Source organism: Kogia breviceps, chromosome 3 (assembly GCF_026419965.1).
Source record: "Kogia breviceps isolate mKogBre1 chromosome 3, mKogBre1 haplotype 1, whole genome shotgun sequence".
Lineage (NCBI taxonomy): Eukaryota > Metazoa > Chordata > Mammalia > Artiodactyla > Physeteridae > Kogia > Kogia breviceps.
Window position 1 is genome coordinate 13225746 of NC_081312.1, and position 17828 is coordinate 13243573.

A 17828-nucleotide genomic window follows, 5' to 3' on the forward strand; every position below is an offset into this window, starting at 1 on the left:
TTCCCCCCAAACATAACACCTATTCACATCTCATAGGATAGGGTCAGAATTCATTGGAATATGTTCTGGAAAATGCTCATTTATAAGGTATCCTAATTTTGTTTATTTACTACAGAATATGTCTTTGAAGAGTTTATATTTTTAAACATAGTCCTAGAATTTTAGAGCTGGCAGAGATCTTAGAATTCACTGAGACCAGTGCTTTCACCTCAGAGATGAGGGAACTGAGATGCAGGGTGGTCAGGTAACCAGTTCAGGTTACATCATGTTCAAGTGCTTAGTGACAGAAATGGGAGTGGAGTCCAGCCTAGAACTTGGGAATGGCATTTATAGTCAGTAAATATTTGTTGAATAAATGAATGCATCTTCTAAATCTGTCCAATTTTCTCTCTACTACATATCTATCTACATGTTAGAATTTGTGTTCATTTTCAGATTATCTGGTCAGTAGAGAGTCTGTATTTTTAAAGACTTTAGACTTTTAGAGAGTCTTTATTTTAATAAAGTAGAGCACTTTATTTTTATGTTAACCTTTGATACAAATGTTATATAGTTACTAAATTCTAAAAAAAGTTTTATTGTGGGACTTCCCTAGTGGCCCAGTGGGTAAGACTCTGCGCTGCCAATGCAGGGGGCTCGGGTTCGATCCCTGGTCAGGGAACTAGATCCTGCATGCATGCTGCAACTAAGAGTCCGCATGCTGCAACGAAGATCCCACGTTTTGCAATTAAGACCCAGTGCAGCCCCCCCAAAAAATTTTTTTTAAAACCCCACAAAAAACAGTAATTTTAAAAAAGTTTTAAATAAAAAGTTTTATTATAATATATAACATACAGAAAATTACACAAAACATAGCTGTACATTTTAATGAATAATTATAAAGTGAATCCTGGTTTAACCACCCAACTCAAGAAATAAAACACTGCTGGTACCTCAGAAGCCCCTGTGGGCCCCCTCCTATTGCTGATCCCCTTAATTATTTATTTTTTCTCTTTCTTTTTTAGCTAATTTAACAGGACATGCAGAGAAGGTGGGGATTGAAAATTTCGAGCTCCTAAAGGTCCTAGGAACTGGAGGTAAGTTTTAATTCTTTTTTTTTTTTTTTTTTTCAGGAAAAAAAAGTACTTGATATCCTTATGACAGAGGATTGATATCCCCAATACAGAAATCAGTTAATCTTTAAAAAGCATAAGGAATCCAATAGGAGAACTAAGAATGTGAACAAAGCATTCATAGAAGAAATACAAAAGGCAAAATTTGAAGGAATTGGTAAGGATCAAGAAAAACCAATCTCTCTTACCCTGCTGTTGGGAATGTAAATTAATTCAGTTTTTGCACAGGACACAATATTTTTAAAAAACCACTAACATTTATGGAGAGTTTGTTACTTGTCAAGTACTCTGTGAAGTGCTTTATACTGATTGATTCAGTCAATCCTCACTCAACTTTATTGATAGGCCATGCTCATTATTTTTTTTTCATTATTTTTATTAATGAAAAATTCAAGACTCTTTGGAAACGTAATGACATGAATTTGGTTAAATGAACATGCATCTATATCTTCTATTATCTGTACAATAGGATTGAAATGATCTGTATTTACTAACATTTTTGAAAGATCTCCATAATGTAATAAATTTGAGAAAAGACTATAGAAGAGAATGTACAACATACCATTTCCATAGTATAAAAATTGTGTGAATAAATGTCTACATGTAAATATATAGAAAAATCTCTGATCTATGCACCAAAATGATAACAGTGTGGCTGTCCCTGGGTGGTGAGATGTTAGATGATCTTGATATTCTGCTTTATACTTCCTTGTGCCTTCTGAATTTTTGCTATCACTGTTCTCGCTGCTCTGAAGTCAGGGACTCATGGGCATATGACTTGTGCAGGTGCAGAGATCCCTGCACTAGAAGAGCCTCACGTTTGGTTTAATGCTCTGCTTTCACTGTTCTGAAATTCTAAATAATTCATGAACAAGGCACCCCACATTTTCATTTTGCACTGAGCCTGCCTATTATGTGGCTGGTCTTGTCAGCATATAAATTTGTCTAATCAGAATCCCAGAAAGAGCCAATAGAATGGGGAGAAGTCCTATTCAAAGAGATAATTAATAGCTGAGAATTTTCTAGGATTGATTAAGCATATAAATTTGCAGATCTAGGAAACAGAAAATCCCAAGCAGACAAGTATAAAGAAATTATTACCTAGATACATCAGAGAAACTGATGAACATCAGAGACAGAGAAATACCCTAAAAACAACCAGAAAGAAAAGGCATATTTATAGAGGAATAATGAGTAGATTAACAAATGATTTTTCAACAGCAAGCATGAACGCCATAGGAGAGTGGAAGAATATCTACAAAATGCCCAGAAAAAAATAACTGTCAATTTAGAATTGCAAACTCAGCAAAAGTGAGGGCAAAATAGACATTTTCAGACACACAAAAGCTGAGTGTGTTCTCCACCAGTACATCCTCACTAAAAGAATTTCTAAAGGATATAATTTTAGGGAGAAGGAAAGTGATCTCAGGAGAGATTCTGGGATGAAAAAAGTGTTGGTGAATAAAGAAGATCTAAACAATATTGACTGTGTAAAACCATAGTTGAAATGTCTAATTTGTGGGGTTAAAAAAAAGAAAATTGAAATATTGGACAAAAATAGCACATAATTTGGGAGTTGATAGGAATTTAGTGGTCTGAGGTAGTGTTCCTCAAATTTTAACATGCACGTGAATCTTGAAATGTGTAAAAGACCAAACTGAAAAAAGAATAGAAAACCTGAATAGTCCTGTAATTCTTTTTTTCTCTTTTCTAAATTAATTTATTTTTGGCTGTGTTGGGTCTTCATTGCTGCCTGCTGCCTTTTCTCTCGTTGTGGCAAGCAGGGGTTACTCTTCGTTTCTCTGTGTGGGCTTCTCATTGCAGTGGCTTCTCTTGTTGTGGAGCATGGGCTCTAGGCACACGGGCTTCAGTAGTTGCAGCACACAGGCTCAGTAGTTGTGGCTTGCGGTCTCTTGAGCACAGGCTCAGTAGTTGTGGCTCACGGGCTTAGTTGCTCCACAGCATGTGGGATCTTCCTGGACTAGGGCTCAAACCCGTGTCCCCTGCACTGGAAGGCAGATTCTTAACCATTTTGCCACCAGGGAATCCCAGTCCTATAATTCTTAAAGAAATTGGTCAGTAAGTAAAAATCTTCCTGCTAGGAAAACACTTGGTACAGTTTCAAAAATGAGTTTTGCCAAACATTCAAGGCATAGATAATTCTAATCTTCCACAAATTCTTTCAGAGGACAGAAAAAGTGGAATTATTTCTTCCAACTCATTGTATAAGGCTAGTATAACCTTGATTCCAAAAACACACAGAGTATGAGGAAGAAAAATTACAGGTCAGTTAAAAATTCTTTTAATTAAAAAACATTTAAAATTTAACATCAGATTTATAAGACAAACCTTGTATATGTTTTCTTTCAACATATATAACACTTTGTCTCATTATTTACCTCAACTTTTTGAGTGGCTGTATCATAGGCAGATCTTTAAGATAATTCTGCAAAGGTGAAAAAAGAGTTTACCAGTAATGCTTTACTTGCATTTTCATTTCATGCTTCTTCCTGTAACTGGTTTCTTGTTAGCCATGGATACTGCTTTTCTTTTCGTCAGCTGACTGTATCTTGCTCTTATGAGAAGATGGAATAACTAAGAAGTGTCATTGTAGGTGTTTCTGTATTTAAAATCACAATTTTGATGACTAAATGGAGTAGGTGGAAACTTTTATTATGAATATAATAAAATCTCAATTTTTATTCAAAAATTTCACCACTAATCTTTCAGTTTCATTACCTTTTTAAGCTAATTTTTTTCAGAACTACTTAGGATAATAGAAAAGCCTCATCAGATGTCTTTATGTATCATGTCCGGCTTTCTTTGGAAGTGAAACTGAGAACTCTTCTGATGATTTAAGTTTTATGTATTTAGAACCAGAAAAAAATGCTATTCATCCAATATCTTGAAGACTTTGTGGAATATTGGAAAATGAAAGATTTACTTTTTGATCTCATACTTAAATACATGTAATATTCATGAAAAAAATCTTTTACTCAGAGTATTGATTTATATCTTTTCAGCTATCTTGTTTCTTTTGATCTATTGTTAATATTGTTGATCAGTTTCCTGAGCTAGAAACTTGGAAATCATTTTTGTTCCTTCTCTATTTTGACTTATTTATTTCTTGTTTCTCACAAAATCCTATAATTTTTCTTTCAAAATGACCCTTGGATTTACCTTTTCTGTTCTTAGTGCCATGACTCATATTACCTTATACATGGATTGTTGTTAAGGTTTTTTTAATTGGTCTTTCTGCAAGTTCTCTCTTCCATTTTATGCATTTTATACATAGTCTGTTATAATATGCAGCGTCATTAAAATTCAACATTATCATGCTGTTCTCCTGTTTCAGAACTATAGTTCTTTCTTCCTAGTTACTATTCAAGTCCAAATTCTTGCCTTACTTTCAGGCTTAGCTCTGTATTTTTTTCTCCATTTACCCCAATATTCCACCTACTTACTGGTCTGGTTGATTTTCTTTTACTCCCCTACAATAATGTGTACTTTCCCATCCTCTGAGGCCCGGCCTTATCTTGTTCCCCTACCTTAGCGCTCCTTCCCTTTTCCACCTGTCCGAATCCTTCCGAATTGCTTCATTCTCTGAATTGTGGCACTGAAAGTCCTTGGTAGAGAAATGGCAGTGAGTGGTTCTCTGAATCTTCCTTCACATCTGCTATATTTTTCCTCTAGATTGTGAACTGTTAAGATCATCCTTATATATGTTTCCAACCCTATTTCCCTCCTCCCTCCCCATAGCCCATAACTGTATGAAGTATAATAATAGTCTAACAAGTATATAATTCATGCTTTTGTCTCTAGTGGTGGTCTTAAGGTTGATACTCCCAAATTCAGGAAGTATCTTTGGTTCATCTTTTAGAATTATTTTGTTTCATGATGAAATTTTGTTGTTTGTGGGAGTAATGATTCTTTCTAATTTCTTTCCTTTTCTGCTGCCTTCCTTTTAACGATTTTGCTTTCTTTGAGACATCTAAGTAGAGAAGAAAGTCTTTAAACGTACCCATTGTGTGCATTACTAGTAATTCTGATGCTTAATGAAGTGGAACATGTATTCTCTTTGAATTTTCTTTATTCATCGTACTAGATCTGTACTGCAGAGATTTTTTGTCATTATGGCAAAAAAGATAAATTTTGTCCTGTAACTGTAAAGAGGGCAGCTGAGTTGATTTTTCTCTTCTAATTTTGGTGCATTCATAGTTGTGAAGTACTTGGATATCAAGGATGACTTAGAACATTCAGGTTTGGATCTTGACATTATCATTGCCTACTGGTGTTCCTTGGGTAAATCGCGTGAACTCTGTGAGCCTAAGTCGCTATTGGCCTAAGTTAATAGTACCTATCTCACAATGTTGTGATAATATCAATGAGATAATCAACATGAATTGCCAATTGCTAGATAACCATCAGTTGCAATTATTTATTCAACAGGGAACTCCACTTTAAAGCTGCACCCTAAATTAGAAAAACAAAATTATTTAGGACTTATTCATAAGGGTAGATAATTAGTTCTTTCATGTAGTCACTTTTTTAGCATATCTGGGAGAAATTTCAACTAAAGTTATATTTCTAATAATAAAAATCTAACAGATATTTCATAAGTGATGTTAGTTGAAATTTTATTAGCATTTCTAAAAAGTTGATTTGTATATTACCTTCAAAATAACATGTCAAATGAAGACTGTGTTTCTTTCTTTGTTTTCTTCTCTTAACTACTCAAACATTTTAGGTTCTGAACAACCTTTTGTATGTTAGATTAACAGTCTTATGCTAAAATATGCATAAAATGAGTAGTAAAACATTTAGATTGCCTGACATATAGTAAATGCTATATAAATTTTACCTACTCATATATCTGAAAGGGAAAGAAGCCCACCTTCTAAAAGAGCTAGTATAATGCATTACCAATGTCTCAGATTAGCTTGATACAAAAGTGATAGTAAAGCCTAAAATATGTCCAGCAATAAATAGGGACATGCAACTACCAAAAGATCTTCCAGGTTTCAGGCTGTTCCCTCCTAATCTGTTCTCCATACTACAACCAGAGTGATCTTTCTTAAGTATAAGTTTGATCATGTCACTTCTCTGTTTAAAACCTTTCACTTCATTCCCTTTGCTCTTGGGATTCATTCATTCACATGTTTTATTAAGAGGCAAGTACTGTTTGGGTGCTGGGGAAACAGTGGTGAGCATTTTAAAAAAGGATATATTACATACAAACTTGAAAATTGAATAATATGGCCTTCATTTAATGTTTATTTCTGGGTTTATGAAATCTTCACATGAGTGCTGGCAGAGTAGAAAGATTCAAAACGCCTTGCCTCCCATAATGTCTATTGAGCAGCAACCATTTGTGTTTTCCTCAGTCCCTGGTGCCCTCATAAGAAGGTTACTTTTTCTTTATCCTGCGGATTTTTATTTTTGGCTGGGGGTCGGGGGGTGGTCAGCGGGAGATGCTGCAAGCTGTTCTGTGGAAATACTATCAAGTAGGAGAGATTATTGTTCGGTTGTTTACCCCAGCCTAAGTGCCATCCTTGAAATGTTAACTGATAGTTCTTTGCTCCTTGGTCCCAGACTCTGTGAAAATCATCCCCAACAAGACAGCCTTTTAAAATATATACGTATGTATTTTTTTTACTGCAGACTTTTCAGAAACACATCTCATTTGTTAAATAAGACACATTTCTTTTTCTGGGTAATTTGCCACTAGATGGTGCTAAGAATTGCACTAGGGAACTTAAAGACACAGCTACTTTTTGGCCATATGATCAAAGGGAAAAAAACTTTGGTTGAGGCATATAAAGGCTGTTTTTAAACGTATTATGACTTAGTCATCGTTCGTCATTTAATTCGCTTAGGTGTTTGGAAAGTATCCCTATTAAAATAGTACTTTTAAAGGCCTGTATTCATTAAATTGTCAAAATCGTCATTCAAAACAGTTTATAATTTTGCATCTGTGTGTACCCACTATACCTTCTGCTTCAGTGTAAGCCTGCAGTGTTTAAGGAAATCTTAGAGGTCAAATATTTGTGATGTTTTATACCACAATCAAAAGACAATTCCATTTGAACATGTTGGTTGACATTGTCTCCCTAGTATAAATACAATTTGACTTATTCCTGATGCTGTTGTAGGTCACATTTGGTAGAAGCAGAGCCTGGGACAAGGATTTGGGCACACTTGATTTATTGCAGGAATGCTCTCAGGAGAGAGTGAGGGGAGTAGCAAGGGCAGAGGAAGAGCCTAAGCAGCATGTGGTCTAAGCTGGGGTTTCGGTTCGGCCTGAACCCTGGGAAGTTTTGAAGCAAGAGTTAGGAGGCAAGCCTTTTGTACTCAAATAGCTTGTTTGTTGAGATATAACCAGAATGATTATGAATGTGCTTCTTGGTCCTTATTTCCTTGTTTTCCTGTATTTTCCTTTTAGTAAGGTCCTCTGGTAATCACATTCCATGGGTAGTCAATTCAAGTCTAGACCTCACAGCGGGACATGGTTTCCTTTGTGGCTTTTGCTTCTTTCCTGATGGACCAGAATCTCTGGTTTTCAAGTCATCTGGGACCAGAGATAAGAAATGCCATATGGATTACGTGGGTCATCCATGTGGAGATAGTCAGGAGTTGGCCACGGCCACATACATACATGCAGTTATTAGCTGGACTAATGCATGTACTGTCTTAGTGCCTTCTCCAAAATTAAAAAGTGCTGATCTAGAAGATATTATACAATTAGTCTCTAATTATTCAAGCCAATACAGTATGCATAAATGGAATCCATAGATAATGATTCCTGTAACTATTTTTTATTTTCAACCTTCTCACATAGTAAGTCCTTTTTTTAGATGCTAGCACCATCCATGAGAAAATGCACTGGTTTCGTGGTCCTGATTTCAGCTGTGCAACTGTTTTTGACCATTCAAAGTAATTAAGAAAATGAGTCAAATGGCCCTGGTTAGTTTAAAAACTTAAACTGGATTACATCTAGAATCCTGGCACTTCTATTAAGTCTCTTCCAGATCCTCAGTGATATATATCTTCTAGAGAGGATATAACTGTTTATACCTAAAACAAATGGCCTACCTCAGTCTCTTTCATAAAAATTACCGCCTATGATTTCATGTGCTTTTACTGTGTCTCTTGTTTGCCTTTAGCATCTGTGTATTTAATCAAGCATGTTTTGGGTTCACAGCTTTTCCTTGTATGTTAGAAGGATAATCTGTTTTAATCAGTCTACCTTTCTTAATCTTAGACATGTTGTTTTTATGATGTTACAAATCCTGGCAACAGGGGCTAACTTTAAAAATGGTCCTATTAAATGGCTCAAATTCTGTTTTTATTTTACTTTATTTATTTATTAAAATTTTTTTTAACATCTTTTTTGGAGTATAATTGCTTTACAATGTTGTGTTAGTTGCTGCTGTGTAGCAAAGTGAATCAGCTATAGGTATACATATATCCCCATATCTCCTCCCTCTTGTGTCTCCCTCCCACCCTCCCTATCCCACCCCTCTAGGTGGACACAAAGCACCGAGCTGATCTCCCTGTGCTATGTGGCTGCTTCCCACTAGCTATCTAATTTATATTTGGTAGTGTATATATGTCCATGCCTCTCTCTCACTTTTTATTTTAAAATTATGTTGAAATACTTAGTTTTATAGTTATGTGGGTTTTTTTTTTTGTATTTGGAATTTAGTGTGCAATTAAGATATCTATTCTATAAAAGAAATTAGGAATCAGTGCTTCTGTTTGATAAATATGTAAAATGAAGTGGATTTTACTTTCAACGTTTAAAATTTGCCGACTTTCAAAATGAGATTTAAGGGCATTTTCAAAGATAGAAAAAAAAGATAAGGAATCAAAAAAAGAGAAAATAAAAACAAATGAAAACAGAGCAAAAGCCAGATAATAGGAAGGTGAGATAGATGTTATAGACATCTGGGCTGACATAGTCACTGCAATTGAGTCCTGAATTTAACCCTGAGTTTACTAGGAGGTAGGTATAAAGGGAAAGTTCTTTGGCCTACGTAATTTGTATTTTTTTGTTTTAAAGGAAAGGCATATAAATTCATCTAGAGCAGTAGCTTTCAAGCTTTTTTGACTATTACCCATAGGACAAAATAGGTACATTTTTGTATTGCTTTTCAGTATATGTATTTATGTATGTGTATAGATGTGCAGTCACATACACACACTTTTTTTCCACTAACATTTCTGTAGTGTTTGTTATCTGTCAGGCCCTCCTCTGGATCCTTATATTAATTTATTTAATCCCCAAACTGTATGATGTTAAGAACTACTACTGTCCCTAATGAGGAAAGTGAGACACAGTTGTGTTTACTGTTTTGCCCGGGGTTACATAGTTACTAAGTAGCATATCTAGGGTTCAAAGCCAGGCAGTCAGGCACCAGAGTCTATGTTCTTAGCCATTGTTCTGTACTTTTTTTCCTCTCTCATGTGCTTAGACTTGTTTACATTCACATATACCTACACATGTGTGTGTGTGTGTATAAAGGGGAGACAAGTTTCATGAAACACGTTTAGTGTATTCAGTTCTTTTTTAGTATTTTAGTTTCAAAATGCTGGTGGGACCCACTAAATTGATATTATCATCCACTAATGGGTCATAGCCCACGGTTTGAAAAAGAACTGGTCTAGAGAGACTTTTAACAAGTGCTGAAGTTATCAAATGGCTCCTTTATTGTGGTCAGTAAGTAAGATCATGAGACTAGCATCTTTGATAAAGGATATGAAGATATTATTGAAAAAAACAGAATTTTATTGTATATAGTCTCTTTCAAAAGTGGCACACAGAAGATTAAACCTCAGTTCACTAACCTGTGTGTCTGAGTAGAACTTATCTACTACTTTGGTCCAAGTGAGGTGATTTCTGTCCATCTATCTTAACACAGGGTGGATTTTAGAGAATTACTGGGATGGACAGTAATGTTTCTTTTCAGCTCTGAGGTCTGATTAATCAGATATTTCAGATGAGTCTTTAGAAGTACCAAATTATGGTCAGTCAGGTTTCACCATTGAACCCCTTGAGTGTTTGCTTTTTGTGTACTGTTCCTGCTGTGGTAACACTGAAATGAAGCTGCTCTTCTGAGAACCATTTCAGTGATGGTGGTTTTCCTGGGGCTTGACATATACTGCCCTAGCATTACTTACCATGTACGTTTGGCTGGCCTATTAACAAGGATACCAATTTCCAAGGGCAGGACAAGTGAAATGTAGAGTTCCAAGAGAGTATTTCTTGTTTGGTTCCATTTCTGACCCTGCTGACTTGGGGTGAATGAAGTTCTGCAGGGAAAGATGGAGGGGAAGGCAGGTGGATTGATTGTCTTTGACCATGTCACATGTGGAAAGGTAGAAATCCTTCCTCAATTTAAATTATCTATGAGAGAGGGATGTGGCCAGGCACTGTAATCAGTTCTTATGTAGTTGTGTCAGGTTACAAAGCAGTGGCCAGATACAGATGTCACCATGTTAAGATGTTTTCCTTTTCTACAGTGGTGGCAGCTAAGTTTCCTGAGCTCACTTTCACCAGGGAGTGTTGTCAGGAATCATATTTAATACCCCAATTAAAGGTGATTACTTCATGAAAGCCCATTGTTCCTTCTCCAAAGGGAAAGAGTGGGTGAGCTATATAGCTCTGTACTGCAGATTTGCACTGTTAGTTTCTTTTCCTAAAGACCCACCTTCAACTTTAGATCAGAATTGTCAACTGAGAAGAGGGTATTTGGCTATATGCTACAGAGCTCTTTCTTTGTTTGCTATCTTGTTTATTTTTTTATGCATTCAACATTATTTGAGTTTCTACAGTGTGCCAGCTCTAGAATTTGCTAATGATACAAAGTGAGTAAAACTGGACATAGTCCCTGGTTTTGTGGAACTTACAGTCCTGTGGAAGCCACACAATGAGGCAATCACACAAATAAATGAAAACTCATGTTTCTGACAATTTCTATGACAGGGTGTTATGAGAGTATAAAATTAGAGGAACTGTGCTAGTCTGGGAAGTCAGGAAAGGCTGTATGTCTGAAGGAGTGAGTAAATGAGATGGTGAGAAGGTGGAGAGAGGTAGGTAGAAGCCAGATAATTTAGGTTATATTAAGGATTTTCTTTATCTTAAGAGTAATGGGAAATCAAGTATTTTGAGCAAGAAGGGTTCTATTTTTATCAACAATTTAGATGACAACACAAAAGGTATGTTTACCAGATTGAGGATGAAAGCAAGCTGAGAGGCAGAGCTAGTATGGTTGGTGGTCAAGTCACTCTTGAACAAGATTCTGATTTAATAAGTCAGACAGAGAAAGGGAAATATCGTATATATCGCTTATGTGCAGAATCTAAAAAGAAATGATACAGATGAATTTATTTACAAAACAGAAATAGACTCACAGACTTAGAAAACGAACTTATGGTTACCAGGGGAAGGGTTGGGGGAAGGGATAGTTAGGGGGTTTGGGATTAAGATGTACTCACTGCTATACTTAAAATGGAGAACCAACGAGGACCTAGTGTACAGCACAGAGAACTCTGCCCAATATTACGTAACAACCTTAATGGGAAAAGAATTTGAAAAAGAATAGATACATGTATATGTGTAACTGAATCACTGTGCTGTACACCTGAAACTATTGTTAATCAACTCTACCCCAATATAAAATAAAAAGTTAAAGAAGAAAGATTCCCTTATTCTGGAAGGGTGAGAGAGGGACGAATTCCGGCACCACTGAATATGATCCTTTAGTTAGTTGAGTCTCTCTCACATGACATGACTGGTACGTGTGGCTAATCAGAAAAAGTTGGCTAAAGTGGAATATCATTTTAAAAGGATATATAAATATGTACTTTGGACATACTACTTTTCACTTAAAATATATGAATATATATTCACTTTGCGTGTAGGCACAAGACTCTTTGAGAGTACGTTCTTAAACAATGGTTTGTTTTGCATAAACCGCACTTGTAATGCATCATCTAAAATTAAGTTTCGAGTTCTTTAAAGTGGAGTGAGAACCAGACACATTTGAAGTGATCTGGATACAGAATCCTTTTAGATGTTCACAATTTTTCCCCCTAGCCTTTTATAGTTGTTTCACCCACACCTAATTTTTCAGCAGTTCTTTTTTCTTAAGTGCCTTGCCTTTATGTAGTTCTTTCAAAGCTTTTAACCTCCTTTTTCTCTTTTCTTTCACATTTACATTTCAGTGACTTATGTAATATATAGTTAAATTATATAAGAGTAACGTATACAACGGGCAGACACAAGTAAGGCAGCGAGTATCAGAGAGGGGTGTGAAGCAGACAGCCGAACGGCGTGGGGACAGCAGTGCACGTGTGAACTGGTTACAGGCATCGGTGTGCACTGCAGTGTTTTACAACCGGAAGGGGGGTACCAGCTAGTGTTGGGAGTTGTCTAAGTGGAAGTCACCAAGAGAGTTTCTGCCATACTTTTTTAAAGCAGTAGTTTGAGTACAGTAGTTTATGCTACAAGGTTGGGATGAACACAAAGTGTGGCATGGCTGGTTAAGCAGAGTGTACAGTGTATAGAGTTGTCAGCAGCATTAATAAAAGTTTGAGTGACAGAAAACAGTGATCTCACAGTGGTGGAGCGTTTGGATCCCAATGGGAGCAGCGTGTCCTGGATAAGCGCTCTACTGAAGGAATTAATCCAGAGGCCTTCTAGTTCTCAACCCTTTTCTCCAGAAAAATGCATGTAAACATAGACAGATTTTTCCTTGCTTTTAATTATATGGCATTGTAAATTGATTGCTTTTATAGACAGACTGTAAAAATACTTTTTTAACCAATTGATCTCATCATTTTCATGCCAAGATAAAGGCTACTTCCTAAAATTTTCTTAATGAATTCAGACTTTACAAGTGAAGTGAAAAAAATCAGTTTAATTATGCTCAAAATAAGTTTAAGCAAGAAAGCTGCTTTTGTTTAGCTTGAAAAAGTAGTTGATATTGTGCAGTGGTTTATGATGTGACAGCATGAATGTCATCTTGTTTTAAAACCATTAAAGTGCATTTTAATTTTTCTGTTATGACAACACGTGCTTAAAAACGTGATTCATAATGATCATTGTGGCCAATGGAATAAGAGTCACACCTGTGGGAAAGCAAACTGAGACCTAGTCCAAGGAACTAGACATTTCCCCTTGACACTGCGTTTAGTTCATTTTACCTGATTTCCTTTATCATCAAGCCATTGAAACCATTGGCCGGCCACATTGTGCTGTGTCAGGTAGACTAGGATTCTAAATCCACATTTCCGTTTGAACAGATATGACCTTTGTAAGGTATATGTCGTTTGCCCCCCAACCTATGGAATCCTTCCTCCACCTTTGGAAAAGCTTACATGGTTGTCTGGATCCAGTCCTCTCTTTGAAGCGGCTGCTATAACCTGCGGCTGTAAGAGCACACAGGTTATCGGGAACATCCAGAACAGTGCCTGTCGGGCCTTGAATTGAAAGATTTACCTCATTCTTATGGTCGTAGGTGTCTGTCAAGCTAAGTCAGGAATGAATCCTTCTTGTCATTTATTTTTAGAGTGTACTTTCCCTCAATCTAATAAGTAGAACTTCTACCTCAAGTCCCATCAAGCGCTGCTAGCCTTGTCCTCTGGGAAACCAGTGAACTCCATGCCCTCTTCTGCTCTCATTTCTTGACAGAGTATCTTGGAAAGGCCCTGGCTCTGGAGAAATTGATAAGATCAGAGCAGTACACAAGGCTTTTGTGAAGATTGCTGGGAGTGCGTCTGAAGCCATTGCATGTTGATGCTGAAATTAGAGTTATGCTGAAGCCTGAAGCTTAGTCTCTTAACCTAAGCAGCAAATCCCAGTTGTATTGCTAAACATCCATGTCAGGGGCTCCATCTGAGCAGGAAGTACTATTGTTTACCTTTTTCGGCCCAAAGAGTTTCCACCATTGGTAGCTTTTGCAGTTTCCAAAAGATGCTTTCAAAATAGGAACTCTTTAACAACATCAGCACACAGTGAACGAAAGCCAGGAGTTGGCTTCACAACAAGGCAGTCATTCATCTCATTACAGACTAAAAGGAAATAATATTGCCACCAAGTTCAGTTGCAGTGGCCCCTCTTAAAATATTGGAAAACACGTAGGCGGTTCTGGACTGGATGGCACTCTTCAACAGAAGGACTTCTTCACTTTTTCCCTCTGTACTAATCCGCAAACCAGCCTAACCAGAGAAGGTGGCTTCTGCAAGGTCTCTCCAGCAGTGAATGTGTTTTCTTCCCCTTTTGCAATGTGATAAGCAGCGTTATGGGTGCTTCAAAAAACAACGCTGTTTGGAGGCAAACTCTGTTTCATTAAGCAGCCTACTTGTAAGTAAGATCCTGTTTATCTGAAATATCTGTTGCTTGGAACATTGTGAGGCACTCCTTGAAGTTTATTGTCGTAAGCATTTATTGGCATGTACCATGTGATAGAAGTACCATAGCTTTAGTTAATCATGGAAATTATAAAAGTAAAATCAAAAGATTTGTGAGCTGCATCATACTTTTTCCCCCAACATTTTACTGATAGATAAAAATAATGGTAAAGGCAGGATATGTAGTCTTTAGCTCATATTATTGGAAAACTTCTGGATATCATCACATGGCAGGAGGATGACTGTTTATTATTTGACCGTACAGTGTCTAACGTGGCATTAAGGATGATTTTATGTTATTTGCCCACATACATTAGCGTCCTTTGCTACCTCTCATTTATTTGGAGTGGTATATGACATTTTTAAGGTCATAGGAAAGAAATCAAAGAAAAAGTATTTATAAACTCACAGAACACAAATAGGGCACCTCCTAGTGGTACAAAGTCTTAAAGTCATTTACTTTTAGATTGGTTTAGAGAATAAGAACATTTTGCTTGGATGAGACGGCATATTCGTATTTTTAAATATTTTTTAAATTATCTTAGAAAAGAAGAGTGATATTATTTTTTGTAAGTCCAGAAGGTATAGAAGGGCTAACGGATGAATATTGTAGAAAGGTCTGTTTCCACTCAAGGTAAGACATAGTTTTTGAATATTTAGATCGCCCCATCAATAAAATGGGCGACTTTATGAAACCTCCTCTACTTGGAAGTAGTAGTACTGTGTCTATTCCACCATTAGAACACTAACCTGTATTGTGACTTCTTTTTAATGCCTGATTCCTAATTTCTTTGCCTGTGAGGTCGTTCACTTGAGGAAGGCAGCTAGCTGGAGCCCAGCTCAGAGTGTGGGCTCAGGAGTCAGGCCACATGGGCAAGTATGACCTTGGGCAAGGGACCCAGCTCCTTTACGCTCCAGTTCCTTCCTCTGTAAAGTGGAGGTCATCCTCCTCACCTCCTCGTAGGGATGTGAGAAGAATCAAATGAAGTAATCCAACTCTCAAGAGCCTGACAGGTACTCAGCTGTTAGATGCCAGCACCCTGTGGTCCATCTGCCACGTTGGTCAGCGCCTGGACTGAAAGACATGCGCGAGCGCCGGGAAGAAGCTCGTAGCCATCTCTCCATGACGTTGCAGAAAGATTTTCTTTGTTGGAGAAGATAGACGGATAACATAATTTCTAAGGACCACAGCACTCTGGAGATAGGAATCTCAGAACAGGAATCTAGAGCAGGTGCCGTGTGTGTAGGGAACACAAAAGCCCCATACTTATGGAGAACTTGACTTTCTTCTGGGTTTATATGGTGCCTTACTCCATGGAAGGTATAGTACTCTTCTTTAGAATATTCTCTAGCTTCATTTCACTGCTTTTGAATAGATTAACCTTTTTCATTTGTATACTTTAGGTTAATTTGTTAGGTTCTAAAAGTTGTCATTTTCTTTTTTGGTTCACTTCTGCCTTACTAAACTCTCAATCTATAATTGTTTTACTTACAACGAGATAAGACACAAACCTTTTATGAACTTTTTCTGTATCCCTGAATGTGTTCAGGATGTTCATGGTGTTGGTTTTATTAAAATCCAGAATATCCGATTTCTAGTACTGAAGAAGAATCTCTCTTGTTTAAAGAAAAAATTCATTTATGGTTAATTAAGCGTGTGGTCCCTGGAATCACACTGCTTTCATCTGAATCAGCTCTGCCACTTTTTACCCAAGTCTTCTGGCCACTTCCTCAAGTATTCTGAATCTGTTTCCTCATCTGCAGAATGGAATTACTGAAAGTACCAACTTCACTGGCTGTTCTGAGGAGCGAGTGAATCACTGTGTGGAATATATTTAGCACGGAGACTGCATCGCCAAGTCCTTCAGGAATGTTGTTTCTCTCCCTCCTCAGGAGTGCCACCGCCGTTCCTTGTCCATTGTACATCCTGGGTCGGCACTCATTTACCTCCTGAAGTACTAAACCAAACAACAGCCAAGACACAGGAGCCCTCCCCTTAAAGCTCTCTTGGTCTAGTGGCTGGATTAGAATAGGGTTTTGTGCTAAATACTGTCGAGTTGTGGGCAGGGTCTGCGGAAGCACCAGTCTGGGTCAGAACTCAGACCAGCTCCAGAATGGTCTGATGAATGCACTTGACTTCAAGAGTGGGACTGGGCTCAACCTTCCCAGGAGGTGTTTTGCATTTTGAGAAGAGAAGAGCCTTTATACCTCGTAGGGATGAATTGGAGGCCTACCCCTTCCCTCTCAGTGTTTTTGCCTGCCTTCCCCTTCCTCCTTCGTCCCACCTCTTCGTGCCCTCTCCCTACTTCCCTAGGGAAATAGACGCGGATACCTGCTCTGGGCACGGTATCCATATGGCCCCGGTGCCTCACCTAGGGGAGTGGACCTACACGCAGGATTGGCCCAGCTGAGCCCTCACTTAGGGAGAATGTGGCGAGGTTGACCCACTAACCAGTGAATTACTGCCAAGAGATGTAAAGGGGCTTCCGTTGGTACTGCTTGCAATTTAGGGTCTTTTAATGTCTTTCACATCTGAAGATCTCTTTTGTTTATATAATGTCAGCTTATGTTGCTTTAGACTTTTTTAATAAGTATAGAGCAGTACTTGAGGTACTTGATTTATATGTATGTATGAGATTTTTTGTTTTTTTGAGATTCTTAAGAGCTATTTTCATTTGTTTACAACAGCAGCAAAGCCTAGAGGTTTTATCTGATGTCTAAAATGTCCTAGTTGCTCCTGAATTGGATTGTGGTTAATTGACCGTAATAACAGCTAGTTTCCTACAGCTAAAAATACAGAGGACAGAATAACAGTAAAAGAGTGAAAGCATAACTCTGTCAGCGGTCATTAGATATGTAAATATTGAGCGCTAGACCTAGAAATATGTCTGACATAAAATTGAAGAACTATATCAAAGAACTATTGGAAACAGCACTAAGGATACGTTTTTATTCGAAGAGTGTTCTTCTGTGCATTGTAACTTTCAACTTGCACTAAATTACCACTCGGCCTGTGTAGCCTTTTAAACTCTTGTTCTTTTTTCTTTTCATTTTCAGCTTATGGAAAAGTGTTTCTAGTTCGTAAAATAAGTGGTCATGATGCTGGAAAGCTGTATGCCATGAAAGTTTTGAAAAAGGCAACAATAGTTCAAAAGGCCAAAACCACCGAGCACACGAGGACGGAACGACAGGTCCTAGAGCACATCAGACAGTCACCGTTCTTGGTGACATTGCACTACGCTTTCCAGACAGAAACCAAACTTCATCTCATTTTAGGTAAGTGTCAGTTGTCATCAGACTTTT

The 17828-nt window shown here is 37.4% G+C and overlaps 1 protein-coding gene across 4 annotated transcripts in view; it reads left to right on the top strand.

The window, feature by feature from the left end:
• The window catches only part of RPS6KA5 (ribosomal protein S6 kinase A5), a 192939-nt gene that overhangs the window by 58993 nt on the left and 116118 nt on the right, over positions 1-17828 (top strand). For 2 of the 4 annotated variants that reach the window (XM_059056486.2, XM_067027898.1), the window contains exons 2-3: positions 1005-1076; positions 17583-17801. In XM_059056486.2, the coding sequence (XP_058912469.1) occupies positions 1005-1076; positions 17583-17801 (291 nt within the window). The remainder of the gene's footprint in view (positions 1-1004; positions 1077-17582; positions 17802-17828) is intronic. The other 2 variants (XM_067027899.1, XM_067027897.1) reach the window with 1 other exon arrangement.